Here is a 25603-nt window from a genome sequence, read left to right on the forward strand (position 1 = left end):
AGGGAAGGTCCAAGTTGGATATTAGCAAAGAGAACATTTCCCACCCAAGAAGGGCCTTGAAGGCTAAGCTCGGAGCCATTGACCAGAAGAGCTCCCTGAAGTTTAGCCAGCATCTGGGGATACACGGATCCCCCACGGATGCTTGTGTGGTGCCCACATATGCCTTCTTTAGTGGCATTAGCAATATTAAACCCTGGGGGTTTTAACACTTGGGAAACTCTCTAGTTGATGTTCTCTCCCAGGTAGAACCCCCCCCTTTCTACTCCTCCCCTGCTCAAGAAGGGAGAATTTCCTGGGCCATGATCTGCTCTCTAGAATACCCACGTGCAGTTTTCTGATGAAGTATCTTAAAGAGGAAATCCAAGGGAAGATTTGGCCCTGTCTTCTAGAACCTTCTATCCAGAGAAGGAAAGAGGAAGAAAGGAGATATGTGCCCACATGACCCATGCAGAGAAAAATCACACACTTTTTCTGCATCTCATCTCATTTGTTCCTCACAGAATCCTTATGAAGTAAGCAATGTGTCCGTTTTACAGATAAGGAGACTGAGGCTCAGAAAGATCGCCCAGAGCAAGGATGTCTCTACCCTCCTTCATCCCTGTAGCCCAGTCCCTGGCACCTAGTAGCCAGCAGGCAAGGAGTTGGTGGAGAGACTGGTGGAAGAGTAAAAGAAGGAAGGGAAAGGCAGGACCTTGATCCAAGCCCAGGTGGGCTTGACCACATCCGGTGGAGGAGCCCAGAGCAGAGAAATTAGGGGAGTGGGGAATGGGAGCAAGGACACATGGGCTCCTAAAGACCAGGACATCTCCATCTTCTGCTGCTGGGCTGCAGGAAGGAGGGAGCTGTACCGAAAGTCATTCTGTGTTAGACTGTCTTGCATAGTGAAGAGCTTAGGTATTCAAATCTTTTCTTGGAAATCTCAAGTATTCCATTCAGCTGCCACAGAGTTAGGTAACTTTATTTACTCATGCTAAACAGGGCCATTTTCAGAGAGGAAATTATGCAATGTACTATGCAAATGTGGCATTCCGGGGAGAGTGAGTGTAGAGATAAGTGTGGTCACCAATGCATTATAAAGATCAGATCGCTGTGCCTCTGGTGGCAGGCTGTGTCACTTGATAAGGGGATATGCCAGGCTCTACTTGGAATTGCTGCTCATTTGGATTCTGTTTCTGGTAATTATGTTTTCACCGAGTTGTCTGTCTGTGAACTTTGTTTAGTGCAAAGAAGGAACAAGGACTAGAGCTTTTGCAAGTTGCCCATCCTTATGTAGATTTGAGCAGTCAGAGGGAGGTGCCCCACGCATGCCTGGACGTGTGGCAGTAAGAAAAGTCTCATTCTTTGTTTTCCCAAGAAAAGAATTTCTTGAAATTTTCCAAGAGGGAAAGATGAAGACATGTGACGGGTTGCTTTGTGAAAATCGGTTACGCTGTTTTACTAGTCATGGTGTTTCAAGCAAGAGGAAAGAAGGAGTCCTGGAAAACCCCTCCTCTGGAAGCAGGTGGCTCTAAGCCAAAGCCCAGCACTGTCCCCAAGCCTCAGGCTCCTGGCCAGAAAATGGACCTCTCACATATCTACTCCTCTGTTCAGCCATCAACCCAGCTTTTCTATTTTTTCTCTTTTTTTGGTGCATTACAAAGTAAATTGCAGACATCAGTGCCCTTATCCCTAAATTCATCAGTGTGCATATCATGAAGTAGAGCCGTAAGGTCATTTGTCATTTTATTACCCTGGCCCACAGATGAGGCAACCGAAGCAAAGTCACAAAGTCACGTGCCCAGCATCAACACAACTAGAGAGTGGCAGAGCTACAGCTCAGCTCCTGGTCGCCAGCACTCAGGCCTGGTTGGCAACTGTTCCCTGCATGGCTCCCTGCATTTAGAGCTGTGGTTATAGGTGGGGCAGTGGATTTGGAATGTATTAGGAGAGCACAGAGTTCTCAGAGCTCTGGGTAGGGGTGGGTGGAGAGGAGGCCAAGGGCCAGTTCCCCAGTGTGGCAACTGTTGGGGTAGCCCTGGTGATCGTGGTTGAAATCTTGGAACTGAGCACTAGGTCATTTTCCCTGGGTGACTAGATTTTAGCCCACATCCTAATATCTGTATCCCCAACTGCCACTCCCCTTGCAAATCCCAGGAGCAACACTGGTAACATTTTTTCTCTTTATTCTTGGAGGGACTAGACTCTGTGCCTGGCAGTAGAAATGTGACAAAACTCTCCATCCAGGAAATATTGCACTTTACACCTGCCCTGGTACTGTGCTGGGAAGGAAGGCTTTAGGGAGCTTCAAAGACAAAGTAATTGATTGCTACTTGCAGCAAATAACCCATAAGCTGTTGCTGGTTGATGGAGAAATGGTTACTTAATTTTCCTCGAAGGATTGATTTGACAGTCAGGAGAAGCAGCCAGCCTAATTGAGTGCATTGGTTCACACCCTGAGTGGGAACAACCGGATCTCTTTCTTGTTTTGACTTCAGAGTGTTATGGGCCATAAGTAGAGTCTTCCCCTGGCATTAATCAGGCTCAAGAAGGTCTGGGTGTCGCTCATACAAGCCCATTCTCCTGTGCTGGGTCTGTAGAATTTACCACGTTCCCTGTCGCCCCAGCTCTGCTGGGTTGCATTTGAATCAGCACAAGGCTTCCTTCTCAGAGCACTCAGGGTGGCTCCCAAGGCAGCGTATGAGTAACTTTCTTACGCCCTGGATCGGCTATCATTTCATTCTTGTAGTGGATATTGATAGAGTAGTGACATTTGGGAGATGGATTGCACTTTCCTGCTGGGCTTCTGATTGACTGCCTTGTACTGATGTGCCTGCCTCTCCTTCTCCATCCCCCCCACCCTCCCTTCCCAGAGAGCCAACTGGTGCCCGATGCTTTATCAGTCACTTCCCCGCCATGCATTACTGCCTCTCTCCTCAGCTGTGTTCTGTCATCAGGGAGCCATGCCAGCCGGTTCTCCCTGGAGTCACTGTCAAGGCTTTATTCAGTGCCACAGAGCACCTTCTCTGTCTTCCACAGCTGATTCCCAGTGTTGGACAGCTCCAAGGGCTGCCATCTATGCACTGGTCTGAAAGGTCTGAGGGCAGGGGTTTGGTCCATATGTGCTGCTGAAAGGGGCCACCAAGTTCCTGGTGAAGGGAGAACCTTGCCAAGGGCAGCCCAGGAGCACACAGGTAACTTCACACCATCCGCCACCATGAAATCAGAACCTCTCAGGCCTGCGTGTTGAGAGCTTGTGTCATGTTACTGTCCTCCTGCCAGAACCAGCCAAGCGGGGTCAAAGGTGTCCCCATCTCTGAGGGAAATGAGGGCCAGTCCTCTCTCTGGCCCCACCCACAGGACTAGAACCCAGGTTACAATTGGCCTGTTCAGGATGGTGTGAAGGTCACACATTCACTATTGGTTTTGTGTGTTGGGGAACTTACTTGACGACTCACAGTTTGTGTCCCCTGGAATCAGTGAGCCAACCTCATAGGATCCCGGAACATATCAAGTGGGAACTCAGCACCTGGCACACAGAAGCACTCAGTAAAGGCTGGTTGTGGTTTCAGCAGCAGTCATAAACTGCTGGGGGCACTGTGGGGGTCCCCTCACCAAAACCTCAGCCCTGACACTCTCAGTAGGTGGCTTCAGAGAACCAAAGCCCCAGGTGGCTCTGAATCCCCACAGAACAGGGCCACCAATTCCCAGAAAGTCCATGATCCCATTGCCTTAGGTCACCCTGGGAGGGCCCACAGGCCACTGCAGTCTCTCCCTCACTAATGCCTGGCACACATGCAGGTCCTGGAGGAGAAATTCAACCTGCTCTTGGATGCAAGGAGGGGTGGGGACCACAGGTTCCTTTCTGCTTACAAAGGAAATCTTGGTCTCCTATCAGCTTTAAAGTCTCCCCGTGGGCCTGGTATCTTGGAATCGTACCCATGATGAGCCTGCCTTTCTCAAGGAATCAGTGTACCCTGTTCCTGGGCCCTTGTGACCTCTGATTAACAACATGTGCCTGAAAGACAAGTCCTACCTGTGGTGGTATCTAAGCATTGGCCCTAAAGCCCACGGTGTTGTATTTCAAAGCACTGGAACCTCACTGGCCTTGAAACCTCACTGTAGGGATAAAGACATCAATTCTAAATGTGTGTGGAGCCACCAATGTCAAGAATTAACTTATGGTATTGGCACCCATATTTTATTACGAAGGGATCATTTAAATATAGCAAAATCGGTCAGCCCAAGTTATTGCCCAGTAATGAGCTGCACTGTCAGAAGGAGCTATGGAGAAAGGCTGCAGCCCAAGGGCTAAAAGGACAGCTGGTCCAGAAGTCTTTTGCCTCAAAACGGGAGGACCAGAAGGAATTAGCATCCCTCCGGCCTATAATAAATACTTCTTCTGTACCTCCCCCTGCCCAGCCCCTTCCTGGGTTTATGGCCCTGGAGGAGACAGGTCAGGGTAATGCCTTCTTGGGGCTTACATTAGGTAGAGAGCAGGCCTCAACCAGGAGGGAGGGAGTGGATGGGATAATGAAACCGGCTGGCGTTGGGGTGCAGTAGGAGTTAAGACAGGTACATGTAGTGGAGAGTGACTATGTAGGTAGGGCAACCACAGATAGGGGATTGGGAGGTACTGTGTAACTCACTGTCCATGGCCCCCCAGGAGTTCTGAGGAACAACCAAAGCCATGATTCATTTCTCCCTCTGTAGAGCCTTGCTTACTCTAGAGCCTGCATTCAGAAAGCATAACTTCACCTCAAGCAGAATGGTTCTGACTAGAGTCATGGCTCCAAAAAGTCAGGGCACTTCCAAGTGGTAACCACTGCTGATGAAGGCCACACAGCCTGTGTGTGTGGTGCCCTCCGGGCATTCCTCCGGGCATAGCCCCAGGCCTCTCTGATTCCCTCAGCAGTCCTGCAAGGGGCTAGGTTTTAGTGTTATATGTGAGGAACCTGCAATGCAGAAAGGGAGGTGGCCAGTCCAGGGCCCCACCGTTATTAATGGCGCGGCTGGGATTTGAACCCAGGCCTCCATGGCTCCAAAGTCCAAGATACTTTTGCCTGGGCAAGTTGCTCTGATTCTGCACTTCATGGTAAAGTGGCTCTTTCGTGCATTTTCCTTTTCTCCTTCTCTTTCCCAACATCTTAAACTTTGGCTGGGAAATGGCTCCATTCCTTTTCCTTCATTCCGATAGGCACTGCAGGACCTTTTGCACGTCTGAAATCCAGGCCCATCTTCCACAATGTGGAGTGCAGCCCCTTCCTTGGTGGTGCTGAAAGAATGTTAGAATTCTAAGTGTGCCTGGATACAGCACTAAATTACATTAAATTACAATGAATCACTGTTGAAATTTTCTATTTCTGAGTAACAAACTATCTTAAAATTAAGTGACTTAAAACAACTACAGTCGTTCATTTTGCTCACAGGTCTGTGATTTGCCCAGGGCTCAGTGGGACTAGCTCCTCTCTGCTCCGCATGGCGTCCGCTAGAGTGGCTTCACTGGGGACTAGAGGACCATCAGCTGCGACCTGGGAGGCTGGGGCTGGGTGTTGGCCTGGGACCTTGGCTTTTCTTGGGGTGCTCCCTGGCTGCTTGGGCTTTTCACAGCATGGGGGATAGGTTTTAAGAGCATTTCTATGACCTTGCCTCAGAAATCATATAGGGCCATTTCCACTATACTCTCTTGGTCTAGGCAATCATAGATGCCCACTCAGGTTCAAGGAGAAAAGACAGAGACCCCACCCCTTGACGGGAAGAGGGTCAAGGTCACACTGTAAGAAGAGCTTGTAGGGTGGGAGACATTGCTGTGGCCATCTTTGGAAAGTATTGTCCCTGAGGAAATCCATTTCAATGCCTCTCTGGTCCTTTCTATTACTTTAAGGAGAAAGCCTCAGGTTGGTACTAGTTTGTCTTAGAACTTCTCTAACTCTTGAGCCTCCCTTTTTATCCAAATAGCTTTCTTTAGGCTGTAAGTTAATCACAGAGAGAGAGAGAGAGAAAGAGAGAGAGAGAGAGAGAGAGAGAGAGAGAGAGAGAGAGAGAGAGTGTGTGTGTGTGTGTGTGTGTGTGTGTGTGTGTGAATCCTCACCTGAGGATATTTTTCCCATTGATTTTTAGAGAGAGTAGAAAGGAGGGAGGGTGGGGGAGAGAGAGAGAATTATCAATGAGAGACACATCGATTGGTTCCCTCCCACACGCTCCCCAACTGGGGCCAGGGATTGAACCTGCAACCCAGTATGTGCCCTTGACCAGGAATTGAACCCACAACCCTTTGGTGCGAGGTCCGACATTCTAACCACTGAGCAACACCGGTCAGAGCTCACACTGTCTTTTAATTTTATTTTTGTGGTCACCTTATTATAAGAACTTCTGGTTTTCCATTCATGGCAGTGATACAAAGTTTCCTTTTGAAACTTATTTTAGTAAAACTTTGTGAGTGCTTTGAAGAGAAAAATTAAGTGCAAGTTCTTTGCTGGTATAGAATTACTCTCACATGCAGAGGTGAGTAAGAATGTTCCATCAGCTGGGAGTTGTTGAGTCACTTAGTTATCCCGACAGTGGGAGAGGGTATGGCTCTGAAAAAGAGCGAGCAGGGTCTCTGTGCTGATGGTCACCAAGACTTGTGGCTGAGTGGCAAAAGCACAACACTGAGGGGGTGACATTCCACTGTTTGTGAAAGACAAGGTGGAGAGAATGTACCTACGTGTACACTCCAAAAGCATAGTGGATGGAAGACTTAACATCCACTGTAAAAAAATTCATACTTTTTAAGTGGGAACATATGAATGTGTTATGTTATCTATTCAGAGAGATTGATAAGCTTAATGTTTTCAAATAAAATAAAATGGCAAATCTCCCCTTTTAAATAAATGAAACAAAGGCAGTGCCTAGGAGTAGGAGGGACATTCACCTCTCCCTGGACTGTGGGTCCACTAGGAGGTACGCTGCACCTTCGTGGTCCTGGGGTGCGGTGGAGACATCTGTGAGCCCACCTGCTCTGCCCCTGGGATACCCAGATGGAGACTTGGTCCCTATTCCCAGTGTCCCTGTGAGCCCCTGAGCCCCTTGCAGTAGGGCCAAGGCACATTCTTTGGGGTCCGGTTCCCTAGTACAGCACCAAACACCCACGTGTTTGTGTAACTGGGTGCCAGAGTTCTTCAGCTCACGGGCCTGGCCGGATTGGAAACATGCACACCTCTGTACCGAGAGGTGCTGTGGGAAAGCCTTCGACTTGCCATTGTCCTTCCGAGATGATTGTCACCACCTTGGGCATTAGGCAGAGCTGGCTGACCAACAGCATGGCCTGCTGCTGCTTCCCCCCGGAGGACCTGAGGCCCTTTGTGTTTGAGTATGGAAGAGATTAACGTTTCTCTTTATTTAATCTTAAATACACAAATAACATACCGCTTTTCCCTTTAAAAAATCAGACCATTCCATAACAATGAAAATGACCTTGACCCTGTACCCTGTATCCCAACAGGTATCACTGCACCCGCCAGACATTTTCTTACATTTTCTTTTACATCCACATGCTTGAACCCATAGAAAATATACAGTTTCATTTTGTGTGGTTTAATTTTACACAAATTGTGTTACACTGCATGTGTCATGCTGCAAATTGCTTTTTCCACTCAACAGTATGTTCTTGAAATACCTAGAGATCTAACTGGTTCCTGTCATTGCCATATGGCTTTGCACTGAATAAATATACACATTTTTTTTTTTAGGCTTTCTTCTGTTACTGGATATTACAGACCCAAATCCTGCTGTCAGCATTCTTATTCATGTCCCTTGGCCCACAAGTGTGTTTCTCTTGGGAACTTACCAACTGGAGGGTCATATGGTGTGAAACTTTCAGTTTTAATAAATAATGCTAATTTGCCCTTCAGAATGGCTATGTTAAGTGATTCTCCTCCTAGCAGTTTTTGAGAATGCCAGTTTTTGTTTGTCCTCACCAATCCTTGATGTCATTGGACATTTTTGTTTCTGCCAGTCTGGTGGGTAGAGGACGGTCTCTTGTTTGATGCTTCCTCACTTCTCAGGAGGGTGAGCACCTTTGTGTGTGTTTGGTGGCTGTCCCCATTCTCTCATCTGTGGGTGGCCTGTGGGAGCCCTTCACTTTTCCTACTTTACTCATCTCTTGCCTCTTAGAGATACTTTGCATATATTTCCCCTCGTCTGTTATGCATGAAATTGTAAAGTCACTTGTTACATATGAGTTAAATTTTAATTTTGATGGAGTTAGTTTATCAACCTTATGCTTATTTATTTGTACGTATTGATTCTTGTTCCTTTTTAAAGAAATCCTTTCCCTCCCCTGAGGTCATGTGGCTACTCTCCTATGTTGTCTTCTGATAATTGTCTGTAATTTTCTTTTTAAAAGAGTCCTAGACCTCACCCCTTTTGAGGCGCCTCGGTGGGAGAAGGCCCGGGCGGTGGCAGTGAGATGCGGGCAGTGCGCACAGCGGCCCTGTGCCTGCGCTGGCTTCCCCTGGCCACGGCCACTCCTAAGGGGCGGGCAGCGAGGCTCACGAGCCTCCCGGTACCTCCGCCTCGGGCACGGCTCTCCCTGGCTCCGAGCCACATTCCCAGGCGCCTGCATGAAGGCCTCAGGCGGAGGACAGGCTCTGGGCACAACTGGGTTGCCTCAGCAGCTGTCTCCTGGGTCCTCCTCCTCCCAAGACATCGTGGCTGTCCTGAGGTGGCCAGACAGCCCCCATCCCCTAGACAGAGCAGCTGAGGGCCGGGGTGGTGAAGGAGTTCTCTAAAATGACACCGGAGAGGACCCCAAACGGGTCCCCCAACCAGCATCCCCTTTCTCCTCAGTCAGGCGCCCTTCTCTTTAGTCCTCGGAAGCCGCTGTGTTTCTCCTTAACTGCCCCACAGGTTCTGAAAGGCCAGGGCTCTCTCCCTCTCAGAGCGGCCCTGTCTCATGGTGACAGTTGCTTTTAGTTTTCTTATGAAATCTCTCACAGGGCTTTGATGCCTCAATTGCACTGCTGAAAGTTGTTCCGCTTTGGGGTTTAGCTCTTCCTTTTTTTGTTCTTTGTGGCAGAGGTGGTAGGTCTTTTTCCCCTGAAGGCCCTGAGGCCGCTGGGCTTTAGGAGGGGGTTGCCTGCTGACAAACCCACTGTCATCAGCACGCCCCACAGATACCAACACCTGTGGCCGTGCCTGCTTTCCCAGGGCACGCCCTTTGTGAGTGTAGGAAAGAAGGCACACTTGTCCTGTTTAGGCGGGGAGGGGAGCGGGGAGAGAAAGAGAAAGGAAAAAAAGGAAAGGAAATGCATGCTATATTCATTTAGTTTTGTTTTCTGTTCTTAAAAAGTAAAAGATTCCCACTGAGAAACATGTCTTAAGTATTGAGTAAAGAAAATAAATGATACCTACCACAAAGAACATGTTTATAAGAATGAAAATGATGACTTACATTTCTGATAATGTAGATATCTTCCAGTATGGAACCAGAAATTCTGGATAAAATAATTTTTGGAAATCTTTTCAAATACTGGCTGTACTATTGGGAAAGGGAGGAAGGTTCTTGCCTTCTAGATAGTAAGAAAGTGCAGTCCAGAGACCTAAGCCTGTGTGGTGCTGGCATTTGCCATGGGAAGAAAAGACAGAAACGTGAGGCCTGGAAAAGCTGAGAAGACAGATTGGAAGACATTCATCCCCATGAGGCCAGAATCCCCAAAAGATTATGCTCTCAGAGGGTTAAACTGAAGTGTGCATGGGGAGGGGGTGCCTGAGGGAGAGGAGAAATGGATCTATCATTCCTTAGATCTAACTGAAAAGTAAAAGTGGTGGGGGGAGCCTTGCCGAATACCTGAGCCCAAGTTTGTTATCACATGTGTTTGGCCCAGAATTTATACCATCTTTGTGACCACTCTTCCCCCCACCACCAATAAATTCACGCTGAATATTAGGTTACAGTGTTCCTGATAGGACTTATCCGGGTGATGGAAGTCTTCTACAGCTGCGATGTAGTTGTGCACAGCTGTAAATTTACTAAAATCCAAACTATACACTTAAAATGGGTGAATTTGATGATAAAATTTTTACCTCAAAGCTGTCTTCTAATCAGAGACTTCTTTTAAGATTTTAGTATAGTTCGCTGCACTTGTATTTCTTTGTAGGTATATCTTTTCTTTTTAATATGTCAAAATCATAGTAAGAATGTTTTCATCTAAAATTTTAATGTCTTTTCCAGTGTCACTGCAATTATTTGTAAATAAGATTTGTAGTTGGATTTTTAATATATATTTCAAATGTACATTTTTAATACTTTCTCATTTTAAAACAATTTCAAACAAAACAGCTATATAGAGAGCAAAAATTAAAGGTTATTGATATCTCCTCTCCCCCCACCAATCACACACACACACACACTCCTACCCCCAATTCTCACTCCCCCCTCCCCATAGGTAACCACTGTTCAGTTTGTTTAAACATAATTTTTAAATGGGTATATAATTTTCCATGTGATGGGGAAAAAATCATACTCAAAATGTTCCCCTGTTTGGGGGCATTTAGGTGTTTCCTGGTTTGGCTGTTTCTTTTAAGACATATAGCAGAGGATTCCATTAGAGGGAACTCAAAGCAGGCAGTAGACTTAATGGTCCTGGCGATTTCATTGTCATCAGAGTAGGCACTAAATTAGACATCAAATTTGAAGATAATTTTCAAGTAAGAGAAGGGACCCAGCATACACTGAGGACCCCATCCTGAATTCCTAAATTTTTTACCTGTTTGTTCTCATTCAATGCACCAAATGTCTGACGAAAGGGGACATTATTCTCATCTTCCAGATGGAAAACTGGTTCAGAGGGGCTGGGCGCCTTGCCCAGGATCACACAGCATCTAGTGCAGAGCTCAGTTCTACATTGCCAGACACCAGTTTGAGGGCTTGGTTGTTCTGTAACCGAGCAGGGGACTCTTCCCTTGCTGTCTTAATTTAGGCGAACACCATCACAGTGTAAACCTCTAGTGGCCTGCAAGGAAGCGCTGAAATGTTACCAAGGTTCTTAGTTTATTTTTTTAGCTAGTCTGAGCACCTACTGTGTAGTAAACATTGCACTGAGGCTCTGTGTGCTTTATATCAGGCCTCACAGATAGCACTCTGAGGGGGATGGACGGCATTCCCATTTTTCAAATGAGGAATCTGAAGCCCAGAGAGGTAAAGAAAGTTGCCTAGTTTGACTCAGAGGAGGGACTCAACCCAGGTGTGTGTGATTCCCAGTCTGGGCTCTGACCACTGGACTCTGCTGCCCAGTGTCTCCATCAGGCTGGGAAGCCAGACTCCAGCTCATTCTGCTCTCTCTCCCTCCTCCCAGACAACAGCGACCTGATTGCCTGCACGGTGATCACCAAGGATGGTGGCATGGTCCAGCGATTCCTGGCTGTCGATATTTATCAGATGAGTCTGGTGGAACCCGACGTGTCCAGGCTTGGCTGGGGAGTGGTCAAGTTCGCGGGCCTCCTGCAGGTACGGTGGCCAACAACTCCAAAAGCTCCTCTCCGCTGACTGTACAAACACACACAAGTGTCATCTTTACAGTTAATTTCTAGTAACACAAGGGCCCGAAAAAATTAAAATATCTCACAGATACGGGTCAAGCCCTCTTTGACCCAAACCCAATTCTTACACTCCCCTCCTCCCGTTATCAGTAATCCTTCCATATCTGGTTCTCTATTAAATGCATATTTAAATATAACTACCTATACTGTTTTTAAAAATTGTGTACATATACCTGAGAGGGGTACATGTGTGTATTTTTTATAGTGTGACATTGAATGTAGTCTAAATTTTGCCTTTTTCACTCAACATTTTTTATCTCTTGGAGAACTAACCATGTTAATATGTGCAGACTTACTGATATTCTTTTCATTGCTGCCTGACAATACCAAGGCATAGTTAGCCAGTGCCCTGTGGCTCTTTCTAGCTTTTTACCTTTATAAACAGTGCTGTGGTGAACAGAATTGACCTTACTTCCTGCGCACTTGGGCAAGGGTTTCCCAAGGCTGATCCCAAGAAGTTGGGGTATGGCTGGCTTCAGTGTTCATGGACACTGCTAAATTTTTGTTCGAAATGATTGTTGCTGCTGGCAGTATGTAACCATTCCTTTGTCCCCACCCCTTCTTCAGCAGAGCTGGGCTCAAAATTGCCAAAAGCCAAGTCGGGGGTTGCGTTTTCTCAATGTTTATCTCTGTGATAGGTGAGTAATGCCAGCTGGTTCATTGACTGAAGTGCAGAACTGGAAGAGTTGAAACCAGCCTTCCAGGTCATACCTCCCACAGACCCCAGTCCCTGAATGCCCAGTGCACTCTTACAGACCTGAGACTCGCCCTGCCCTGAGGCAGGCCTTTCCTTGCTGGGCAGGCTGGTAGCTGGCAAGGCCTTGCTCAGGCTGACCCACATCCTGCTCTCCGCAGTGGGACCTGCCACAGCGTGCTGCTCTCCAAGAGAACCACCCACGTGTTTAAAGATGCCTTGCAACCTTTTCCCCAACCTCCTCTTTTTCAAGATCTTTCCATTTAAAAAATGTCTTTTACCAAGGGTGATGTGAGAAAGAACTATATGAAGAATCTTTTATTTATAAAAAGACTTCCACGTAAGTGGTTGTCCATTAGGTGACTTAGTGCTTTTTATTTATCTAGGCTTATGATCAATTTCCTTTAGAATTTAGTATTAGGAAAGTGTTTTTCTTCCTCGAAGGATTAATACATGTCCTCCATCAGACAATGAAAGCCACATAAACCTTTTCTTTTGGTGATCTTCCAATAGCCACTATTTGTCAGGCCGTTACTGTGTGCCAAACTCTCCTTTTTAAATGTGTAATATCTCATCTAATCCCCACTGCAGCGTTTTCATGCAGGTATTTCCACAGAGCCTGCACCAGATTTAATGCCTATGAACAGCAACCATCTTAATGAGCCTTTTTTCAACGCTTTTCCCGCCTCCTGTCTGATGTTTGTGTCTATCTCCTGTCTCAGGCTTTTATCTTAAATCACCTCAAACCTTTGTGGGAAGCACATTTTTTACGCAGAATCCGTCCTAAGGTTTTAGATTGGATTTATCCTTAATTACACTTGTTGTATGTGAGTTCCTTCTCCAGCTTTAAACACAGTTTTCCTCAGATGCCTGCTGATTGACCCTCCCTTCTCTTTCTTGGAGTTAGCTCTTTCCTTCAGGAACCAGAAATTCTTCAGAGACATGCAAACGGGTGCTAATGATGCCCCCTTCTTAAGAGAAAAAGGAAGAAATTGGTTTGTAGATGAGTCAATATATCTAATATCGTGCCAGATGGCATAGAGATTTTGGGTTGTTATCACTGGCTTCTCAGAAGTAACAAATTTTGGAGTTTGACTGTTGGGTGACCAGGGCCCCTTGAAGAGGCTGGTGCACCCTGTACCCATTTGTTCACTGGCTGACTCAGGTCGTCCTGTGGACAGTGCCACCACCACAATCAGCACTGCTCCTTTTAAGTGCTCTGTGCTTCCCATGCTGTCTTCTCCTGCTAGGCCTGGTCTGGCTTGTGTCTGTGCTTGACTGTCTTAGACTTGGGTGGCTGATGGTCTCCTTCAGAACAAAAGCAAAGTTGAAATTGGAGGTGGAGGGCCTCTTGTAGATGAGATATCTATCCCACAGCTTCTGAGCAGTCACCCTCATGGACCTAACAAACCATTTTCTGTCACCTCTCCCTGCAGGACATGCAGGTGACTGGTGTAGAAGACGACAGCCGTGCCCTGAATATCACCATCCACAAGCCTGCATCCAGCCCCCACTCCAAGCCCTTCCCCATCCTCCAAGCCACCTTTGTCTTCTCAGACCACATCCGCTGCATCATCGCCAAGCAGCGCCTGGCCAAGGGCCGCATCCAGGCGAGGCGCATGAAGATGCAGAGGATAGCTGGTGAGTGGTGGTCCTGGTGCAGTGTCCTCTGAGCCCTTGGGTAAGAAGCAGCCACAGCACTGTCAGTATGGTTCTCACATTGACCTTGAGAAGCCTCATAACTCCTCCGGAAAAGGACATATACTGTTCAGGAATTAATTGTGTTTTGGTGAGAGAATGGAGAATCTTCTCAGAATTTCCTACTTCCTAAGTATTGGATTTCTAGAGAGTTTCTAGGGCTTTCTGGAAGAGAAGGAGAGCTCTCCTGACCCAGGGAGAGGCCTTGAAAAGGCAGGCATCATTGTGGGATGAGTTGTCTTCACTCCGGCATAGATATTCTCCAGCTGATGTTCATAAAATGCTTCACCGTTCCTGTACCACCTTTGATTCTTAAAATAATCCTTGAGATTGGTAGGGCCTGTTCTGCCCGTTTTATAGACAAGTAAACAGGCTCCATGACTTGCCCAACATCACACAGGCAGCTAATTGGAAAAACCCAAATGCAGAACTTCCTACTCTAACGCCTATCTCTTCCTGGCTCCCATGAGAGTTCTCCCTGCTTGGTGAGGGCCTAGGACCCAGCCCTAAAATCAGAAGTCATTGTACATTTCACAGGAATTATGGAGAATTTGCGAGGAGGCCCACTCCTGTCCAGTGTCAGGAAGCCCCTAGCTTTCTTAGAAGTAAAGACACTGAGATGAGGGCGTTCCAGTCGTCAGGGGGGAAGGCTTAGCATTTTCCTTGGGGAAAAGGTGTTCTATCAACTACTAAAATTATAGTCTTACTCAAGACATCAACGCCTTTTTGTTCAAGCGCTGATGTTCATCTCTGGGAGGCTTTCCAGCCCCCTGGGGGAGGAAGAGAGCTTTCTCTACCTATAAATAAAGACGCGGAGGGTGGGAATTCTGGACGTTGTGGATTGTTATTTCTGCACACGCCCGTTGATTTGTGCAGTCCTGCATTCCATGTAGTCCTCATCTTATTTCTCACTTAGCTGAAACTTGGCCTGCAAAATCATTACAGAAGCATTTGTAATGCGCAAAGCGACTTAAATCATTCAGTCCTTTCTTTTAAGATTTATTTTCATAGAGGTTTTTTTTTAAATGTAAAGCAGTTTCTCACAGCTGCCATGAAGGCTAAGTATTTCATTTGAAAATTAAGAATTATGCCATAAAGTGGCTGTGAGAACTAACGCCTTGGGTATTTCTTCAATTGATTTTTAAAAGCCCCTCCAAATTGCTATATCATGAGATTTGTTTATGGAAGGGAGGAAGCAACTGTGACAAATAAACACACACTCATAAATACACACATGCATATGTGCATATCTCCTCTCACACATTCTTCCCTATGCTCACATATCTGTGAACTTTCAGGGCAGAACTGGCCTCATTTGCCTTGGGGTCTGAAACTGTACCTCAGGCTAAGCCTTGGCCTTGTGTGTATGGAATCCAAGAAACCTCTGTGCACCCTGGCCCTGCATCCTTGTCTGAACCCATCAACGGCACCAGCTGTGTTTTGAGGCTCAGGCAAGACCTGTGGTGTCACCTGGTTTCCCCAGCTTGAGGCTGCCAGTTGCCTGCTTTGCATCACCCAAGGGATGTACCTGGCAGGGCCATGGCCACTCCAGCTACAACCACCCCACCCAAAGTCTCATCACCTACCCTTTTGTCCCATTCACTGAGCATGACCACCGGTTTGTTTGAATGTAGCCCTCCTGGACCTTCCGATCCAGCCGACCACTGAAGTCCTAGGATTTGGACTCGGCTCCTCCTCTTCCTCCCAGCACCTGCCTTTCCGATTCTACGACCAATGCCGCCGAGGCAGCAGTGACCCCACAGTGCAGCGCTCTGTATTTGCATCCGTGGACAAGGTGCCAGGTGAGCTGGCCCCACCCTGCGCCATTGCTTGTCCCCCCTGGGTGTTCCAGAGCTTTCCCTCTGTTGAGCCTATTTATGTAAGCTTCTCCCTTCTCCGAAATGCAGCCATTTGGAAGCACCAGGTACATTTCTTAGAATTTATCAAAGTATAGCACAAGATTAAGCACAAGCCACAGAAAGAAATTTTGGCTTTCTCTTTGGTGTTCTGCTGCTGGGCTTTGGTTTTCCAGAGATTTGTTGGGGATGTAGAAGGACTTCTCAGAATTAAGAAAGAAGTTTCTTGGAAATACTTAGATGATTAGTAAAGAGGTTGTGGGAGAGTAATTTCCTTCTCCATGTAGGATGACTAGAAAAAGATAGTGTGTGTGGTTTCTGCTACAACCCCCTAAAGAAGTGAGACTTCAGAAGAAGTCCCTGCTGCCCCTGGGGCAGCTTCCAGTGTCTCCTATATGGAAGCCTCTCTAACCACTTTCACAAAGCTCATCTCTAACCCCCTCCTTTCCGCTCCCAGAAAAGAAACATGAATAGAAAGTTCAAGGTACACTTGGCGGAGCAGAAAGAACTGCTTCTCCAGAAACACAGGCTCTCCCCTTCCTGTTCCAACACTTCTGATTTAAGCAAATCCATATGTACCCCCATCCCTCAAAAGAGAACTTTGCTCTTCACTGCAAAACTTCAAAAACGGGCCCTGTGCCCCCTGCAACTTAACCTCCTCACATTTAGGTTTTCACTTCAATCCCAAATGTTGCAAAATGTTTTCAAAAGCAGTTATCTATTTAAAAACAAAATACAGCCATAAGAACCTGTCTAATAGCAGGATCCTTGTTTCCCTTCCACCCCGTGAGTCATTCTGTTTTCATTCTTTGATTTGCTTAATCCATTTTAGAAATACATATACTGTAAGCATGTATTTGAAAATTCAAACAGAACATGATAAAATGAAAAATAAGTCTACTTGGCCCTAGAAGTAACCACTTTTAACAATTTCATTACATATCCTTCCAGAAATGTTTCTTTGTATCTCATTATATGTGTCTTTGCTTGTCTGTTTTTACACGGGGGGTTATACCATGTATGTGATTCTGTGCGTGGATGGTTTTACTTAATAAGGCAGCATTACATCTTAGCACATATAAATCGACTTCATGCTTGTTAACTTGGTATTTTATGATATGGAGGGACCAAAAAAATATTTTATAAATTTGGTACTGATGGCCATTTGGGTCATTTCCAGTGTTTAGCTCTTGCAGTGTCACCGTGCACCTCTTCAGGGTATCTATGTAGTTGTACAAACCTCACGTGTCAGTGGGATGAACTCCCAGCAATGGATCTGCCATCAAAGGGGAAGTTTTTTATCTTGATATATGTAGTCCCAGCGTGCACTGGAAAAAGTGCACCAGTTTATGCTTCCAGCCAAGCCGGGGCTGTTTTATTCTTAAAACTAATCTTAGGCTACGAGACTGATTGTCGCACTGCCTGTTTTCAGCTATGAAATGTGAGGTGATTCCACCCCTCTGGGATCTGAAGGGCTCTTTGTTACACATTCTCCAGGTTGCTTCTTGTTCTGTAGAGATAGTCACTATGTACATACAAATGATGACCATGAGTCTAGGTTAACTAAATACAGATTGGCCTGGTAAAAAATCAATTCTTCCTTTCTTTCTTCTTACCTCCCTCCCTTTTTCTTTCTTTCTGCCTGTCTGCCTTTTTCTTTCTTTCTCTCTCTCAATATACAAGTTGTAATTTTATTATAAATTTAGAGGCACCACTTTGTAATTTTTTATTGAGATACAGTTGACATTTAACATTATATTAGTTAAGAAATTATTTAGGGTCAGTGGGGCTTCTTTCAGCTCGGGATGTAATGGGTTAAGGAAAAAAAGCCCTGGCCTTATTTCCGCTCCATCTTTTTTGAGACAAGGCAAGTGTAAGTAAATAAATAGAGCCAAATGTCACATTCTTCAGCATCGGCATAATCATCTCTCTGTTTGCAGCAGGCCTCACAATGACTTATTGCTTACTTCTCCCACCCTTCTGGGCCCAGGGTTGCTATGGGGTCACCCAGTACTGGGGCGTGGCCATGTCTACAGTGGCCTGCCTGGTAGAGGAGTTGGCACAGCTGGAATGCCAGTGTCCTGTTCCTGGTGCCAGGAATGGGTATGTGAGGTTGGGCCAATTGGAACTGTGGCCCAAAGGTAGTTGCTTGAAGGTGGCCATCCACCCTTTGGCTGTGTCTCTTCCCTGGAAGTGCCACTCAGGTGTGGGCTGGGGTGGGAAAGTGCTCATAGATGTGCTTTCCAGGTTGACTGTTCTGGGCCCTTGGATAGAGAGGCGTCGCACCCCTCCTGCCTTGGCCTCGGCTAGAGATGAGACCTAAAGAGCAAGATGAAACCATTGAGACTCATCGTCACTCAGAAACAGGGAGGGGAGCTTTCCCTGGCTCCCACCCTCCTCACCACCTGCTGTCTCAGTAGTTGGCCCCACAGCTGAGCCACCCAGCATCTCGGAATCATCTGAATCCTGCTCTTCCCTCTCCCACACCCACTGGCCTGCTCTGCTTCCAGAATGTATCACACTTACTCTCCCCCTCCCAGCCTCCAGGATCTCCCCCTAGATCATGGCAACAGCATCCTACGTATTCTCTGGCTTTCAGTCTCATCCCCTCCCTCCCATTCAGCCAGAGGGAATCTTTCCAGAACAGAAATCAGATCATACCACACCTTTACCTGCAACCCTCCAGTAGCTCCCAGTTGCACTTAAAATCCAAATCTCTCGCTCTGATCCTGTGTGATCACTATGAGATTGGCTCCGGCTGGCTCCTCAGATGCAGCTCCCCTACCTCACGGTCATACCATCCCTGCTGCTCCTCTAAGTCAGCACTTGCCAAAATTTTGGCCTAAGGACCCCCTTATATTCTTTTCAAAGGTATTGGGGAACCCAAAGAGCTTTGGTTTATATGGATTATGTCTGTTGATATTCTGGGGTTAGAATTTTTTTTAACCCTCACCCGAGGATATTTTTTCCATTGCTTTTCAGAGAGAGTGGGGGGGGGGGGGGCAGAGAGAGAGAAACATCAATGAGAGAGACACATCGATTGGTTGCCTCCCGCACGTGCCCCGACCAGGGCTGGGGACCTAGCCTGCAGCAGAGGTACGTGCCTTTGGCTGGAATTGAACCCGGGACCCTTCAGTTTGCCGGCTGACGCTCTGTCCACTGAGCCAAACCGGCTGGGACCAGGATTAGAAATTAAAACTGAGAAATGCTTTAAGCATTTACTTATTTATGTTTTAAAAAATAAACTCATCAGAAACAAATAACATGTTTGTTTGTTTTTATGAGCAACAACTCCTTTTTCCAAAACAACAATAAAACTCATGTCTTCTATTTTTACAAATCTCTATCTGGCTTTTTAGAAGATAGCTAGATTCTCGTGTCTGCTCCTGCTTTCTACCTGTTGTAATAGTGTACATTATGTGTCCCCTGGAAAACTCTGTATACTCCTGGGAGAATGGAAATAGAAGGAAAATGCTGTCTTGTTATTTTTATGAAAGTAGTTCTGACTCTGGGAGGTCCCCAGGGTTCCCCAGACCACAGTTTGAGAACCACTACTTTGAGAATCACTGAACTCTCTCCTGCCTCAGGACCTTTGCATTGGATGTTCTTCTCCAGATCTGTGTGACTGCCTCCTACTAATTACTTGGGCCTCAGTCTCCTCAGAGAGGCCTTTCCTGATCACACACTCCCCCCTGAAAGGTTACCCCCTTTCCTCCATCACATTAACCTGGTTTATTTTCCCTGTGACTTTGGATTCCTAACTGGCCAACCTGTCTGTGTAACTGTCCATGGTCTTTCTCCCCCTTGGAGATGGCACTTCCATGGGAACCAGGCCTGTCCTGCTCCCACAGTATCAGTGCCTGGTGCTGGACCTTCATTCACTAGGCGCTGAGTGAAGAATGAGCACAGCCTCGCAGCACTTCCCACCTACGGCTTTCTCCCTCTGTGAACACCAGGGAGACGAGGAAGTTCCCCTGGGGCCCTAGATGTGAGTGGTTTGGTCTGTGGCACTTTCACAAGGGAACATGAGGGAACTGAGACCCCAGAAGATTGTAAGCAGCATTCCCCTGCTTAATTTCCATCACCAAAGTGAGCGAGATGTGCGTCCTGGGAGGGCAGATGCACTGGATGGTAGATTTGGGTCGGTTGCTCATCAACTGAATTTCACTGCCCTCACCTTTCTCAGAAGTTTGCAAAAGCCAAAGAGTGGGCTGGAGGGAGTCATCAGAAGCACGGCCCAGGCTGGTCTCCAATGCTGTGGCCCGTGAGCCCAGGCGTATTGCTGTGGCCCTTGCCATAGGCTGCACTGTTGAAGACTTCCAGGCTGTGCAGGGTCCTCACTCTGGCCACCTGCCTCAGGGTGAGTGCTGGAGAAGCTATCGCTGTCATGACACATCTTCCAATTCTATCTGCAGGCCCAAGTAATTGTCATAGAGCAGTTTGTCTCTCCTCTAGAAGCTATAAATGATTATATTTGATGAAAATATGCCTTTCATTTCCTTGGAAGAGATATTAAAGTAGAATATAAATCAGGGCTAATAGACGACTAGCTACTTTGGTATATTTTTCTTCTTCCATTTGGCTTGGAAAAAAATCACAAATTCTATTTGTTGGCTGGTTTTATGTTGATGGCTCTTGCCCCCACAGAATGTTCAGCTCCATGAGGGCAGAGGCGTGTGTGTGTGCCTGGCCTGGGAGGGAGGGGCCTGTGGTGACCCATGTGTTGGGGTGGGCAGGCAGGAGTGGTTCTAGAGTCTGGCTTTGAGGTGCAGCCTTCCATGGTTAGTGCCCTCAAGGACCTGTCTCACTGGCCTACAGTTTCAGCTGATTGCTGAAAACTGCCAATGGTGGAGAGGGGCAGGGGTGAATTTCCAAATGAGCCCACCAGGGCAGTCTGTCCAGGAACACCGAGTGGACCAGCAGACCCCAGAACAGAAGCTGCTCCTCAGAAGTGGCCCTGGTCATCAGGGGGCAGCGGCTTCCAGTCAAAGGGCCAAGTCTCTGGCCTCCCAGAGCAGCCTCAACACCCGCTCCTGGACTCCTTCTGGCCAAGAGGCTGCTCACAGGCGTTCGTTCACCTGGTGGCAGGGCAGCGGGCAAAACATCACTGTCTCTCTTGTTCAGGTCCTTCCTGGGCCCTTCCTATTTCTTATCTAAACAGAAGGGCTCTGCAGCCCAGAGGGCATTATGGGGATTTGAGTGAAACAGCCAGGCAGGTTGACACCCACTGGCCCTCACTGATGGGGGCTTAATGATGTGGCCAAAAAAGTGGACCTCTGTGCGTTGTTTATCATCAGCCATGCCCCACCAGCCTTTTAGCTCTAGTGACTGCTTAAAATCCTCCAACACATACTGTCCCCAGCGCCTCTCCATGACCCATTGTGTCTGGCTTCTTTCCCCAGACATAGTCTGTTTTCAAGGTTTATTTATGTTGTAGCAGGTGTCAGAACTTCATTCCTTTTCATGGCTGAATAATATTCCGTTGTATAAATGTTCCTCATTTAGTTCACCCATTCTTTCACCCATTGATGGCCATTGGGTTGTTTCCACCTTCTGGCAAATGTGAATAGTGCTGCTATGAGTGTGGGTGTACAAGTTTTTGTTTGAGCATCTGTTTTCAGTTCTTTCGGGTATCTATCTAGGAGTGGAATTGCTAGGTCTGATGGTAATGTAATGTTTTGAGGAACTGTTTTCCCACGGTTTTCAGAGCCCTTACCATGAGTAAGTTGCCCTGTTTGTCTTCCTGTCTGCCTCACTGTCCTGCACTAGCATGAAAGGCACTAGGGGCCTAGTCCTCCTGCCCTTGACTGCTGGCCATGCAAGAGCAGTGCTGAGTAACTATCCATGGCAAGTGGAGACAAGGGTTGGCGGAACAAAGCTGGGCTGGATGAATTGTTCTGTGTCTCAGACTGTAAGCCCCTGCAGCAGGGGCGGCACCATCTTGCTCACACCTGGCACCTGTACCAGTTGGTGGTGGCTCAGGGTGCCAGCTGCAGAGTCGGACTCCATCACATCAGGGCCAACCTCTGCTTTACTCACTTCTTGTCCCAGCTTCTTGTCCCACTGAGTCCATGGCGCCATCTGTCTCTGGACAAACATTTAAATCCTAGCACGCAGGAGGAGAACTGTGCTTTCCACAGGTGTTATCTTTCTCAAAGGCAAGCAAACCCGCCCCATCAGTCGCTGACCAGAACACCTAGTAGTTCTGTGGAAAGGCAGCGGCAGTTCCAGAGCCAGCCTCCGGCAGCTGAGTAACTGAAGAAGAATGCAAAGACTACAGTGTGCCTGGAGCCAGCCAGCTGACCACAGAGCCTCGACTGACATTGGGAAAAAGCAAAGAAGATCAATGTTTAATTCATAGACCTCAGTTCTGACTTCACCCTTGGACATAACGCACTAGGTGCTAATGTCATCTCATGGCAGTGTTTCCCAGAAACTAATTTTTTAGGCCTGTTCTTTTTCTTGTTTCCAGTTATAAACTGGAGCCAGTTATCTCCTTCCAGCTCCCCGAGGCAAAAAATACCCTTTCTTTAGTCACACAGGGAGGAGAGCCTGGCGCGCCACCTTCCTCCAGTCTCCCCACTCCCTGTTAATCCCTCCTTGCCTTCTGCTCCTTGGTGAGAGACTCCAGCCCTGGGGGGGGGGGGGGGGGTCGGGTTACAGAAGCTTGATTCTGACCCTGTGGGCTTGCTTTTCTTTCCTTTTTTTTTTTTATTTAAGTAAAATGTATTGGGGAGAGGGGTATCTGATATCTGGTCCTTCTTCACATGCAAAAACAGAAAATAGTAAAATCTTTCTTCTAAGCGAGGCTCTGAACTCAGGTCTCTCTGGTCAGACCCTGAGCCCCTACCACCATGCCCTTGAATTCCTGACTCACTTTTGATGCCTCTGAAGTGAATTCTCACCACCTGAGACCTCGCTGGTATCAGGCAAAACCACGTTATTGGCTCCAACCCTGGACATGTTTTGGACAGGAAAGTCATCTATTTCTGGACATGTGGGGCGTAGTTGACCAGAAGAATTAGCTGTGCCAGATGCCTTTATATGCATTCATTCTACCCTCTGAACAGCACTGGAAACTGGTATCACTTGCACTGCTCTTCAGATAAGAAGCAGAGGCTCAGACCAAGACCACAGAGCTCACATGAGGCCAGCTGAGATCCATGCCTCCACTTTCTGCCTCTTACTCCCATTGGCTTAAAGACTGGCATTGGTGCCCTAGCTGGTTGGGCTCGGTGGTTAGAGCATCGGCCTGCAGACTGAAGGGTCCCAGGTTCGATTCTGGCCAAGGGCACGTACCTTGGTTGCAGACTCCATCCCCGGCCCTGGTTGGGACAAGTGTGGAAGGCAACCAATTGATGTGTCTCTCCCACATCAATGTTTCTCTCTCTCCCTCTCCCTCTCCTTCCCCCTCTCCCTCCCTTCCATCCTCTCTGAAATGCAATGGAAAAAATATCCTCAGGTGAGGATGGGAAAAAAATTTAAAAAAAAAAGGCTGGCGTTGGTAATGAATGGCTGAGCAGCCTCACATGGTGGTTCTGCCACCTGCCTCTGCATGTCAGAGGTTGACAAGACACACCTTCATTAGAGAGGGGACACTCAGAGTAGCCCTGTCATAGACAAAGCGTTCCCCTTTCCCATCCTCTGTAAGCCACACTCGCACATTCCCAAGTCCTCATTCTCCAAGCCCGCCTTCTCAAACCTGCAAAGCAGTGACACAAAAAGACATTCTTTTCCCACAGCCACCACTTCCCAACCAGGCTAGAGATCACAGTCACGTAGAGGCCGATCCTCAGGTTCCTGGCCTGCCATGAACAAAAAGCAGAAATGAAACTTTAAAATCCTGCCTGCCCCAAAGCAACAGGATTTAAGATCCTTTTGGAGCTTTCTGACAGTTGCCTCTAAGAGATCTGCGTTCAGGTGGTTAGGTCAAGGGTATGGGGACCAGGTCCCCCTCAAAAGTAAGCCCTGAGCTGAATCCATGGGTCCCTACTTGCCAGACCTCTTCTCAGAGCTCCCAGGGAAGCCTTGGAGAGAGCCCCGGAGGACACTGAGCACACTGCACGGGAAGGCGCCTCATTCCTGAATCAGGGCCCACAGGTTTCCTCACTTGGAACATGTCCCCAAAAGACATTTTCTCAATAGAGACGCTAGCACTTGTTGCCTGAGGAGCCATCCCCTTGCGAAATACAGTACACAGGCAGAGCCAACCATCATGCCCCAGACAACTTTTCCTGAGGGGTAGAGACAGGGAGGAGGGCAGAGTTCCAGAGAATTGAGTGTTGCCTCACTTCTCAGGGTCATTACCCGCTTCAGACCTCTGAAGTGACTGCATGCTCAGGAGCCCATGTGCATCAGAGAGTATGGAACACTCCCAGATTCCTCATGGAGAGATGCGTGGAAAGCTGTGCAGGAGGCTGTGGGAAGAAACCAAAACCCCGGCGTCACTCTGCCATTGGGCCTTGGTTATGCTGGAATGCTCTGTAGGCTCGGGCGGGCCCCTGCAGGGCAGCTTCACCTCGCACTGCATGGGCGGGCATGTGCCAGAGCCTGTGTGCACGCCTGTCCCTGCCTCGAGAAGGCAGCATCTGCCAGTTCTCATCTCTGAACTTCACAGTTCTAGTCAAGCACGTTTACTGCAGAACAACTGGAAAAGATAGAAAACTACCCCGGAAAGAGAAAGCACTCAATTTCATACCCTGCAGTACCCATAAAGAAAACTCCAGTGTCCTTTATCATTGTGCTTTCATTCAACCTTTGTGGGGCTTCTTTTCTCAGCAGAGTGTTAGCCCGGGTGAGAGTCAGCAGAGGGAAATGGCTTTGCACAGCCCTGGAGCGTGCAGTCCAGTTCAGGTCCTGGCTCCGCCTTATATTTGTTCCATGGCCTTGGGCCAGAGAGTTTACCCCTCTGGGCCTATTTATTCATATAAAAAGTGGGGACAATGCACAACAATGTCAGTGCACTACTGAACTGCAAAAGCATATGTTTCAATAAAAGCATAGTTAATATGGTAAATATTATGTGTATTTTATCACAATTTGAAAAAAAAGGGATGAAATTGTCACCTACTTTATTAGGCTGTCATAAACATAAAGCAAGTTGATTCACATAGTGCCTGGAACAGTCCCTAACACGTGCGCAGCAGGCAATAAAGGTTGGCGATGCTCAGTATTTTTCATTGTCATTATTAGTCAGGGCTGACCCAGGGACCCCAAATTATAGGCTCCCTTTCTACACATTAAATGAGTTTGCAAAAACAGAATTAATAATCCAATAGCCCCGTCTGCTGTAAATAGCAGAGAGACCCTGGAATTGTACAGATTTGTTCATTCTAGAAAAGCTTTCTTCGGGAGCTGACGGAACACTGGGGCAGAATCTGCCTCCTGCAGAAGGGCCATGAGAATTCTGATTGTATGGTTTGCCTAAGGTTCCACAGCTCCTAGAGGCAGAGCCAGGGCCAGAGAAGAAGAGAGATCTGTCCCCCGCAGCTCCCAGCCCAGCATACACCTGCTCAGCCATGGTACTGGCTGCCATCATCTTCTCCACACCTGCCTGAGCTGGGTGTTTCCCTCTGAGCCTTACAATAGCCCTGAGAGGCCAGTGCCATTCCTTCGTCTGCAGACCAGGAAACCTGAACTCAGAAAAGGGGAGCCCCTGGCCTAGTGCCACGTGGGTGGCCAGCCTGGGATTCCCACCAGGCCATGCATCCTGCTTCCCATTCCATAAGCCATTGTGCCTTCAGTCCTAAAGATCACTTGGTAGCAGAACACCGCCAACGATTGCTGTATTCTATTTCAT

The 25603-nt window shown here is 47.5% G+C and overlaps 1 protein-coding gene across 9 annotated transcripts in view; it reads left to right on the top strand.

Moving 5' to 3' along the window:
• CLEC16A (C-type lectin domain containing 16A) overlaps window positions 1-25603 on the top strand; it is a 199126-nt gene that overhangs the window by 131877 nt on the left and 41646 nt on the right. For all 9 annotated transcript variants that reach the window (XM_081131421.1, XM_081131426.1, XM_081131420.1 and 6 more), the window contains 3 exons: window positions 11313-11464; window positions 13687-13891; window positions 15583-15750. In XM_081131421.1, the coding sequence (XP_080987547.1) occupies window positions 11313-11464; window positions 13687-13891; window positions 15583-15750 (525 nt within the window). The remainder of the gene's footprint in view (window positions 1-11312; window positions 11465-13686; window positions 13892-15582; window positions 15751-25603) is intronic.

This window comes from Miniopterus schreibersii (genome assembly GCF_964146895.1).
Source record: "Miniopterus schreibersii genome assembly, chromosome: 3".
Lineage (NCBI taxonomy): Eukaryota > Metazoa > Chordata > Mammalia > Chiroptera > Miniopteridae > Miniopterus > Miniopterus schreibersii.